Source organism: Meleagris gallopavo, chromosome 11 (genome assembly GCF_000146605.3).
Source record: "Meleagris gallopavo isolate NT-WF06-2002-E0010 breed Aviagen turkey brand Nicholas breeding stock chromosome 11, Turkey_5.1, whole genome shotgun sequence".
In the NCBI taxonomy this organism is placed as follows: domain Eukaryota; kingdom Metazoa; phylum Chordata; class Aves; order Galliformes; family Phasianidae; genus Meleagris; species Meleagris gallopavo.
In genome coordinates this window covers 17,523,928-17,535,733 of record NC_015021.2, presented here as the reverse complement: position 1 = coordinate 17,535,733, position 11,806 = coordinate 17,523,928, and the positions used below count along the sequence as shown (strand labels likewise).

Genomic DNA, 11,806 nt, shown 5'->3' with positions numbered 1-11,806 from the left:
CAAGGTGATAAAAAAAAAAAAACATAAACAAGAAACTAATTCACTCCCTTACTTCATGCATCCGTAAACTTAACCAAAACAAAATAGAAAACCCAATGGTTAAAAGCAAAGAAAAAACTACTGCTGCAGATTTCTGTAAGTCCGTTTTCTCTGTACACACAAACTGCTCAACTACTGAAAAGGAAAATAAAAAAAGAGATACCCCACAATCCATTGTCATAGCGGATTAAAAGGGGAAAAGGGGTAATGAAGGCTGCCATTATATCTTCTGAATTTGGTATGTATATGGGTCTGCTCTTGTATACGGTATATTTCTCTCTCTCTCGCTCTCTCTTCTGTTTTTCATATCCAAAACATTAAAATGTTATTTTGGGGCACAGCAGATTCCAGCACTTGGTGAATGGGATTCACAAGCTGTGACAAAACTCTGTCATCCTCTTCAGGGTGTAACTTTTTTTTATTTTATATACAGTATATGTATATATTTCTTTTACGTTTGGCTGTAGTGGACTGGCCATGGTTCAATTGGGACTATAGCAGTACATGGGTCAGGGACAGTCATTTTGGCTATGTACACATTCATAGTCGGTCCATGGCTTCCAACTAGTAGCGCTATTTCCGTAGGTCTAATACACAAACCTGTAAGAAAAGAAATACACATACACGAAATGCACATTGTATAACATTACACATTTACACAATTGTGTGTGAAACCTATCTGAGCGAAACCTATGGATCGTGTAACCTTAAATTTTAAGTGACCTGGGGGGAAAAAATCAGCACGTGAGTTCCTGGGTTATCAGCACATAGCCAGACCTGCTAACAGTACTGCTGCCTACTGAACTGTCATCATTCAAAGTATCTTATGTGAGCTGTTTGCCTGTTACTTCGTATTAGAAGGTCGGGAATTTACCTGAATCTTATTTTGAAAAATATAGTCAAATTGAATTAAAAATAATTAAAAATACAATTTCAGAAAATGCATGAACTGATCAGAACACTCTAAAAAATAAAAAAATAAAAAATTAACATTGTATAAATAGCAAGTTTAATTTTCTAAAGCCTTCACTAAGTAGTGCTCCTAGTTCTGTCAGATATAGCAAACCAGCCATAGACAAGCTATGCTTTTAGTCATCGAGTGGTTCCAAAGTGCTCCTATTCGCTTAACTATTGCCAGCTAAAAATGTATTTAAAACAGAGGGGATGAGCTGGACTTTCAGTAACAAATCATAGAAAGGACGCATTTTAGAAGAGTCAAAATTAAATGAAAATCATAAATAAATCTGTTGCAAGTACAATTAGCCTCTTGGGTCAAGTTAACTGAAGACTGGAAAGGTTACGTTGCATGTCTGTAAAAGTAACCATGAGTGGAATGGCAATTAACTTCCACTCAGGATACATCTTGAGATGTTTGTTCCTTTCAGGATATTTTCTGCAATCATATGACAAAATGGAAAACATCCAGCCAACCTGAACAGATTTCTACATTAAGCATCAGAAGGGACAGGGAATTTAAATTAAATGCATCTTCTGACTTTGGAGGGTTTAGAACAGTAACATATCAAGCTGCAATAAAGACATTCTACTTTCAAATTTTAGAAACTTTACATGAAAACATCTACATGAAAGTTGCATGTATGTATTTAAACATCAGGTAAATAAGGAAGTATCATCTCCACCGTTAGCCAAAATATGTCATTAGACTGTTAAACAAGTCAAGCTACACTTACTGAACCATCTGAAGCACTTGCTCCAACTTTGTCTCCTGCTGCATTCCAGCAAACCTCAAAAATCCCTCCTGTTCCCCTATAACTGTGAACTAGGGCACCTGTCTAAAAAGGGACAAAACATGTAATTAATATAACAAAATACATGTGATCAAGTACATTTCTACTACACGTAAAGCTCCTGTCATTTTCAACAGTTGAAATTCTCAGGGGAAATGGTTGAGATTCACGCACTAAGAGCTGTGTGAAAGGACTTGACAAACAATTACAGCATCTTAATCTCCTTCCTGTGTTTTAAAGGTGAAACCATAGCTGGCCTTCATCAAATTATAAAATATCCAATCCCTGGTAACCAGAGATCACACCTTGCCTAACAATGCTGGTTTTACATTTTCATCTTCCTTCAGTTCTTCTCTGACAGAAAAGCAAAGTAATAGCGTTCTTTCTCAGGAAGTTTTGCAAGATCTGTCACCATCTTCTCTCACTTTACATTCTTTTGCTTTTCAGCGACATTCAATGAAATAGCTATCAAGTATCAGACTTGTACACCTACATTCACTTAACATTTTTTCACAGCAAAGCTAATTTATCAAAAGTTTAAATGTCAGAAGTAACAATTTTTGGATGCAACATGCTACTGCAGAGACTGCTGAATGTGTCTTGGGGTGTGGTTTCGGGGGTCTTTTGGGTGCCTTCACCACAGGTAGGTACACTTCACATAGAGAGAAACATTTCATGTACATCCATTAACAGAAGAAACCTTAGGACAAGGAGAAGGAAAATCAGCACGTTGGTAAGGGCAAAGTTCTCCACGTCCAAAAAAAGATGATGTAACTAAGGTTGGAAAAGTACTGATGGAAAAGACTGAGAAAATTATCTAAACAGACAGAAGAGCTATACCTGTGTGTTCCAGATGTGTACACATTTATCAAAGGAGCCGCTGGCCAGGTACCTGCCGTCAGGACTGAAAGCTACACTGTACACAGGTTCTTGATGTTTTGTCAGAGTATGAATACAGATTCCTCTGTCTACATCCCATAACCGAACAGTAGAATCAAAGGATGCACTGTCAAGGGAGAAAAACATAGATTAATTACTTCTCAGTTTTGCACAATTTTGTTTTTAATACAACTGTCATAGGACAAAGAATCCTATGTAGTTTGAAACACTTTGCACATATACAGAATCACACACAGAATCACAGGGTTGGAAGGGACCTCAAAGATCATCAATCTCCAACCCCTCCGCCACAGGCAGGCCCACCAACCTCTGCATTTAATACTAGACCAGGCTGCCCAGGGTCCCATCCAATCTGGCCTTGAACACCTCCAGGGACAGGGCATCCACAGCCTCTCTGGGCAGCCTGTTCCAGAACCTCACCACTCTCTCTGTAAAGAATTTCTCCCTGACATCCAACCTAAATCTCCGTAAGTAAAGAGCAAAGTAAACATAATGCACAATTTCTTTAAAAAAAAAAAACAAAACCACCTCTAAAAGCAGGATTAAGAAGTACCTTGCTAACATAAGATTGGCATTTGGATTATTTGTTCCTGGTCCCGTAGGACTCCATTTGATAGTATAAATTTCTTTGTTGTGTGCTTGTAAGTCATGGACACAACTGTCTTGCTTCATACTCCAGATCTATGATAAAATGGAAGACAACACAAAGACATTCAGCACAGTATTGTACTAAGATACTTTTTATACCTTTCTTTATCTTCTGCAGCCTGCTACCTTTTAAACTACTCAAAGCATTTTCTGTGACTGTAGTGTTTCCACAGTAATTACAGTACAAATTATTTCAGAACTCAATAAACAGAGGGCACTAAGTATCTGATGGCATAATAAGTAATAAAGATATTGTCTACAAAAACCAATCTAAATGTGCTAACTACAAGTCACTTGAAAAGTGGATGGAGGATAACAGATGCTAAAATGAGAAGAGCAATATGTATATGTTCATGTCTGAGTTGACAAAATATCACAGTCCTATTTTTAAATGAACTTCCTTCTTGCTACACAGATTGAGTGAAACAGAGTAGGAAAATGTGCTGTTTTCATGCAAAGTAGTAGAAGCATAGTGCAAAAGCCATTATAACATTTTCTTGGCTTATTATGACTGGCATTGCCAGGTGTTTGTGCAATATTTTGCACAGAGGAGGAGGTCCTTAGGACTCCAACTCATCCATGATATCCTACAACAAAAACAATGAAGTTATTCTATTAAGAGTTATAATGGTTATGCAATAATTATTTGGAGGAAATACGTTGGTACAATTAAAACTGTACAATGACTCTGGCTGAAGTGGAAAAACAAGGATGCACACCATCTTACAAGAAATAACGTGCTTAGGGTTTTAACTAGAAAAAAGGGGAAAACAGAAAACTATGAAAGGATCTAGTCACCGATTCTTGTACGTGTTAGAACATCACATGCATTCCAACTATTCCTTTTAACCAAAAGCAACCAACAAGTGTGACAGCTTAATGATTAATGACTTAATTTTGTAAACAGCTAAAAGCACCTAATACATCACGCTCCAAGTCTCAAGGTGGCAGCCTGTAACAAGCTCTCTAGACCAAAGCTTGGTTCTGATTAGCAAAGGGATTGCTGGGATTGCCTAATCTTGTTACATCAAAAAAGAACAAACGTTAAGACAATACAGAGTGTGCAGTGATATGGCTCCATTGCTCAAACTAACGGTGTGTTTTCCCAAGTCCTAAGACGACAAGAGCCATCACTCCCATTACCTTTAGAGTCATATCATCTGAACAGGATGCCAGAAGATTACCAGTTGGATCCCATTTGATTGCGTTTACTTCATTCTAAAATTGAGCAGTGAGAGTAGGTTAGAATTTTCACTTCCATTACAAATGACAGCATACAAAAGATGAAGGTGCAGTTGCAAATATTTGCATAATTACCACTATTTTAACATTTAATTTTCATTCCATACGTGGCCTTAACACAACATGATACATAGGAAAATCTAAAGTTAATCTGTTTCTTCTTCTAAAGCCATCCTGGTAAAAGAAGCTGCATACAGGAGCAAATATTTTCATCAGAAGGACAGAGCTTATCATAGGATCTTAACTACATCTACCTGGGTATGTATCTATTGCCTTTTGCCAAAGACCAATTCTTATGCAAGCACTGTATACTGGCAACATTAGTGACACTCTCTACCCACCCCATCAGCTTCTCATTAATAAAAACACCATAAAATTTGTCATTTTCCAATACTTACTGTGTGACCCTGGAAGGTTTTGATGGGCCTATCTTGTCCTAGTTTACAGACATGAATGCACATGTCCGTGCTGCAAGAGGCAAATGTGTTGTTGCTCTGCCAATCAACATCTAATGCTGGTGCTAAAAGAACAGAATATTTAAAACTGTGATGTGTGCTCTGCAGGAATTTGATTTACAAATTTAGCATTCACCACCTTCAAACAAAATTAGTTTTACAGCAGTTTTAAAGACTATCAAACACTTAAAACAATGAGAAACGCAGCCAAAAAGTCTTACCAAAAAATATGGTATAAAATAACAAAGTCACTAAAACATGGGATATATCTGAAATGGAACAGTTATACAGAACAGTGAGCAACAAGAAAGCAAGCTATTGTTAAGTCACCTCGAAGTAAATCTCATGAGCCCATCCAAGACATTCTCACAGCTTACAGTGCATGTTTGTGCTCACCCATGTCAGCATGTGAAAGGGAGTATGATTTAATCTATTTATTTATTTTAATTTCAGCATTTTAGGGTGTGGTTACTTGAGGCTTAATCATGGTCTACGTATTTTGTTTGGCCAGGATGAATTATTTATGGCCAAGAGCACACAAAATTGCTAGGAGTAAATCAGGAACTGATGTTTTTGATTGCTGCCATGCTACCAAAAACATAGGGAAAGTAAAAAAAAAAAAAAAAAAGTGGAAATGAGACATTTCTTAAAGGTCCTTCAATGATTTGTACATCATCCTCTCTCTGCTGTTTTCCAGCTGATCCTGGCAGGCCTGCTCAGCACACAGCCTACATAGCCATTTGTCTGCCCCCCCAAGAGGTGGCTCTCTCTTCCCAGCTGGCCAGCACATAGGGCTTTCAGCTGCTTTGTGGCCAAATTGAGGACAGCAAAGCAGGAAGTAAGGAACAACGGGATGTGGAGACTGGATTACTGTAGCAGGATGATGACAAATGCAGTCCTTAGCTGATAAACAAAAATCTTGTGCAGGCCATTCACACTATGTCTGCTCCTGCACTGCAGTGAGTTGGTAATACTTGGACCATCTCTTATGATCTTCCATGCAACTGCAATAAAATTGTGATTTATAATGTTTTAAAACTACATGAGACTACAAATATGGGAGACAGTATTTGAAGACTGCCTGTAAGACTTCAAAAAGGTGTGAATGGACTCCATAAACTTCAAGTACGTTATTTTTCAAATAAATGACACATTTGGAGGTTTTCCAGACAACAATTGCGAATGAGCAAAATCAACACTCACCAGAATGAAACGGAAACTGCTGCTTGGCTTCACCAGTGTGGGCATCCCAAATAATTGTGGTCTGTATTAAACAGATAAATTAACAATAAACACTTGCACCAACTGCTAGCTTCCCACTACTACTGCCATTCACACGTACCAAATTACCTAGCCTACTCCCCATTGCCCACGTCTGCAGATGGCTCACTACTTCAAGTGTTTTATCTAGTACTAAAGGAACTAGTGGTAGAGTACAGACAACAGAAGAGAACCTTAGCATGCTCTAACACTAAAAAGGTGTTCATGGTAACATATTGGGGGTCTAGGGGGACGTTCTGATGTTGTTTGTTGTTTTTTTTTTAATTAAATAAATTTATCTCCTCAGTTCTATTTATATTCTTCTAATCCACACTGCACACTTAATTTAATTTCAAGTACTCGTATATTCAAATTGTAAATTCAAATACTTGTCTGTCCCTGTGGAAATCTTCATACGAAAGTGCCTCATAAATCAAATCTTTCAGATTCCTTCATTTTTAAGCATGGGTGTAACTTTGATCTGTGCTATCCTCTGCATTCTTTCTCATAGAAAAAATCTTCACGACAAAATTGGTATTTTGTCAGCACTGCATTACACGCTCATGTTCCTGACCTACCTTAGCAATGAAAATTTTCATCAATAAAAACTTTGAGACTGAATTCAGTGGAAGTATGAACTGATCACAAATTATTTATGAAAACAAAACAAAAGGTTGAGTCAATCTTTCCACTAACGCAGAATATTTTTCAAAGCATAATTTCAGTTCCTCTGTCAATGAGTTTTATTGACTGAAACAATGAGGCTTTATCTCCTACAGCATATTTTTCTGCAAATCAAAGCTGTAGTTCCACAAAGATGTTAAAACTGGCATAAGCCATCCAAGCTGCCAAAAGAGGAAATCCATCCTTTCCACGTTTTGAAATATTTACTCTCTTCCTATCTTTGTGTCAGCAGAAGCATTTAGAAAGCTCAGTACTAAAGCAAAGCAAGTTAAATTAATTTAGGAAATTAAAGCCACATAAAGAGAGGAAAATCTCTGAGGGTTATATTACTACCCTATCATGGCACTGCCAGTTTTGAGTGTTGCAGAACTGTGGTTTTACTTCTGCAATCTGAATCAGTTAAAACAGGAAGAACTAAACAACATCTATTACTCTTTGAACTCGCTTTAGGTCTATTCTTCATCACTACTGTATCCTTCCTACCATTCATAAAAACTCTCACACTAACAACAATTCTCAGTTTAAAGACCTTGCGAGCATTCACATTTGTTCAGAGGCACGAAATCAAACACGGTTAAACAATGGGCTTCGTGGCATTACACTGCTGGCACCTCCCCAGTCAGATATATTGACTTTCCTTATGCTCCAACTTTAATCTTTAAATCATTCTCAGGCTTGACTGATATCCAAATCAGCGCTGACCTGTTCCCCCAGTATGTTTTATTTTCTGAGGCTTTGCATCGGGTCATTCAGTAAATTTTAGATTATTTGCTTTTACACAGGTTTTATGTTACTGTGTTCAATGCACTTACTTTCCAACTTATGCTAATCTAATTGGGAAGAGATCCAGGGGCATTAAATTCTAATGAATTTGAGTATTTCAGTAGGCTGTTATAAAACACAACGAAATACAGCTAGCACAACAAGTTCTCGTAAGCACATATTTACGTCCCATGCTTTAAGTTTAAATTTAGTTATTTACTTCTATGGGTTTGTTACTACGTTTACAATTAGATTACAACTGTGAAGTAAAGAATTTTAATTTTACCAAAGATTATCTCACCTTGTCCACTCCTGCACTTAAAATGAAGTTTCCTTTCTTGTTCCATTTTAACGCAAATATAGGACCTTTATGTTGCCCTAAGGTGCTGGCAAGATTACCTGAAAATTTATATTGATATGAATACATTAAAAAAAAATAAAAAGCTGTGTTGTGAGCCACAATACAGGAAATATACTGAAAACTACGAAATATTTCACTTACCATCTTTAGTCCATATCCTTGCAAAGCCATCGTAAGACCCAGTTGCTAGAAGTGTACCTTCACTCTGCCAGCGAAAAGGTTATTTGTTTAATTTTGCACAATTCAAGGCTAAGGAACACAATGCAAAGTTCAAGCGGAAGATTAATGATATTTATTCCACAGACTGCAATTATTAATAAGAAGTTCCCAAAGTATAATATAAGAAATTACAAGGCAACTCAAAATGAGATACACCTCTGGAGCAGTAACAGAGGATGCACAATTGGTGGCACTTAGAATTTGACTATGCAAAACGCAAGCATGGTTTTCTCAGAGTATTTTGTGCAGTCATTTCTACTCACGTTCCAATCTAGGGATGTCACATCTTTGTTGCTTGGTACATCCTGCCCTCCTTCTCGTATACAGTGTCGAAGTACCAGCTGCGTAGAGCCGCTTGTGCTGTTCTCACTGAGGTTCCATATCCGTGCTGTTGAATCTCCAGATCTGCAAAGCAGTTAGGAGGATACAACCCCCTTCTCTCAGTTCACTTCATTTCAAAGTGTTTTCCTTTCAAAACAGTGAATGTTGTGATATTTGACATAGGGAGCATTGAGACTGGTGTTATTTTACTTGCTCCCATAAACAAGGAAGTACACCAATGACCACCAATATTCTGTAAAGGTGTGGCTAATGCACGTACCCTGAGGCCAAAAGGTCACTGACGGGATTCCAGGCACAGATGAATACTTCAGATTCATGGCCACGCAGCACCACTGCTTTGTTGGGAGGGATTTCGACATCACCATCTACTTCCATCATATCTGTGTGATTATCTGCATTATGGGAAACAACAGTAGAGAGGAGGCAAACTTTAATATTTTGGACTTACATGTTGTAACTGCTTGTAATTAAGATTCTTTTGGAATGAGCACCATTAGTTCACGGTGTACACCAACCAAAATCTGACAGAGCTGTTATGTCTCTTTATTTTTCAAGTACCAAATTTTGAAGTACTATGAAAGATAGGGATTTAAAAAAAAAAGAAAAAGAAAAGAAAAAAGCAAGGCAGAAATTGCACTTGCAAACGTCAGGATCCGAGCAGACTTTATTCTGAAACTCATCAACAAAATAATTTTTAGCTTCAATTTTCATGCTGAAAAACAAACACTGATTTTAAAAGTACTCGTGGTTTTTCATACAGTATATTGCCCAACACGATAAGCTACAAGTCTATCTTGTGCTTTAAAAACATGTTTATGACATGTTGGTTTTCAAAAAATCTTTTCAGAATTGAGCTCAAGCAGGTTTTAAATCTACACTTCAGACACTTCACTTCCAAAATGGCTTTGATTAATATAATAACATTTGGTGATATGGTAAACTGATAACACAGCTTCTTAAACTGCACTGGCAATTACTGTGAAATTGTGGCAATAGGCAGCTCTTTGTGCGGAAGTGATGCTGAGCTCATTTTGTTCTGCAAATCGCACTGGGGGTAATTCAACTGACACAACAGTTTTCTTGCCAGCTACCATCAATCATTTTCTATTATTAAAATAAATTCACATTGAGGACGAATGAGGAATACAAGAAACACTAAGCAGTTCACCTGCTCTGTATTTATTCACTGTGATTAAACAAACTATTTTACATTTATTGCTTAATTTAACATTAAGGGTTTCTGTGACTATTTGCACATGTGAGAAAACAGAAAAAGCTATTAGGACATGAGTATTTCTCAATTGGCGTACCATACAAATCACTTCCATTAATGAACCGATGCCAGTACAGTTCGGTGTGCAGCCAGCAGGGGTTGCTGGTATTCCACATTTACAGCAGCTGAGATCTGTAAGTGCACTCATTCCAGTTCACAGTTAACGAGCAAATGCTCTTATGAGATTTGTAAATAAAAGTATCAAAGTGGAGAGCTTATTTAAGTCAAGGATTATATTTCCAAATTTATTTATCATAAGTAATAATGAATAAAACAGTAAAATCCAGTTGTAAAATGCAAAGCTCGTACACGGTCTGATACAAATACACTCTCAAGAAGGCCTTTTCCTCAGGAGCTGCTACAGCAAAAGCAGACTCTGATAAAGCTCATTTCTGAGCTCTCACTGTAATGTCCTACCTGAACTTGTGAGTAACAGCCCGGCTGCAAGCTATGCTCCTTTGAACAGCGATGATAAATAAAACTCACTTGTTTCCCCAAACACAACTAAAACTGTAAAGTTTAATAAACCAGTGCATAAACAAAACTGGCAAGCACTTGCATCAAACAATCCTGCACAATGAATCGTGAAAACTGACACTGATAAAGGAGACAAAGGACATGGGATTTGTCTTGGCAACTGCCATCTCAGCATGGCAAGGAATCAGTCCAGCACAGAATGAGCCCCAGATTCTGACTCCCTGGGTTAGCAGCACCTGCCAGAAGCGGTGCTTGCTGGAGCATTGCAAGCAGTACTCTGTTTTAACCAGCTAAGGGCAAGCAGAATCCTCTCCCTGCTCCTTGTACAGGGCTCGAGGTTGAGGAGGTGTAATGTTTAAAGAAATGCCTGCTTTTTACTGAAAAAATTTCAACTGATAGGAAAGGAGCAGTACTGGAAGTGAAACTCTGCAAAAGGTACGCTCAGATTGAATGAATTCCCAAGTTCACATCTCCTGCAACTCCTAACATCAAAGCATGGACAGTCAAATGTGAAGCACTATTAAAAGTAAGCACTGTCTGCAAGATGAAGGGTTACTAACATCTTTACACATTTATTTCATTCTCTGCTAGCTAATATTAAGGCCCATGAACACGTTAAATGACAAGGAAACAACATAACTCAGGTTAAGTTCACGTCTGTCTCCACTTACTTGCTATAGTATGTGCTCCATTCTCTTCCCCATTTGCGGTATTTTCACCATTTTTTGCTGATCCCTGTTGGTTTGTTGCAGCTGCAGCTGCAGCAGCTGCTGCCTGCTGTTGTGCAAGTTTATCTCTGTAGGCCTGCTGTCTTGTCTGTACCACATCAGGCATCACTGCATCTATCAGTGAGAGAGACTCTATCGGCCTACCATCAAACAAGGTACCATCCTAATTACAACAAGGGAAAGAGACAAAAAAAAAAACAAACAAAAAACCACCAAATATGGATTAGCATCATTGGCAAAAACTCTGAGAAAAACACAAGTAAAAGTTCTAATTTAATACAATAAAAAGGCAACAGTTTACAAATGGTGCAAGAACTAATTTCTCAGCATTTTTGTGGTTAGAATTGGAACTTTACTCTGAAGTGAAGTGGCCACCATAAGTATGCAAAAAAGCCACTGCAGGCCTCTCTGGCAGAGGTTCTGGAATTACAAGTTACATGTTCCAAGTTTGCTAAGTTGTCTGCTGAAGCAAAAAATATCTGTAAGCTATCTATAAATACTATTTCAAACATGAGTGGCTACAACAAAATCTAACGGTTTGTTTGAAAAGCTGCAAACATTGCAAGTCAGGTCACTGGCTGGTGAAGTTATTTTCTTATTTGACTAATACTTTCCATAAACACGTTATCCAGAGTTCACCAGTTTTCTTTTTTTTTTTCTTTTTTTTT

General features: G+C 37.6%; 1 protein-coding gene across 5 annotated transcripts in view; it reads right to left on the bottom strand.

Annotated features, from left to right (window-relative positions):
- The window catches only part of TBL1XR1 (TBL1X receptor 1), a 309,082-nt gene continuing 297,276 nt past the window's right edge, over positions 1–11,806 (bottom strand). For all 5 annotated transcript variants that reach the window (XM_019619130.2, XM_019619129.2, XM_019619131.2 and 2 more), the window contains 12 exons: positions 11,082–11,301; positions 8,920–9,052; positions 8,582–8,723; positions 8,241–8,304; positions 8,040–8,137; positions 6,236–6,296; positions 4,976–5,097; positions 4,479–4,553; positions 3,241–3,368; positions 2,628–2,793; positions 1,731–1,832; positions 1–639 (listed from right to left, as the gene is read on the bottom strand). In XM_019619130.2, the coding sequence (XP_019474675.1) occupies positions 613–639; positions 1,731–1,832; positions 2,628–2,793; positions 3,241–3,368; positions 4,479–4,553; positions 4,976–5,097; positions 6,236–6,296; positions 8,040–8,137; positions 8,241–8,304; positions 8,582–8,723; positions 8,920–9,052; positions 11,082–11,301 (1,338 nt within the window). In that variant the 3' untranslated portion in view covers positions 1–612. The remainder of the gene's footprint in view (positions 640–1,730; positions 1,833–2,627; positions 2,794–3,240; positions 3,369–4,478; positions 4,554–4,975; positions 5,098–6,235; positions 6,297–8,039; positions 8,138–8,240; positions 8,305–8,581; positions 8,724–8,919; positions 9,053–11,081; positions 11,302–11,806) is intronic.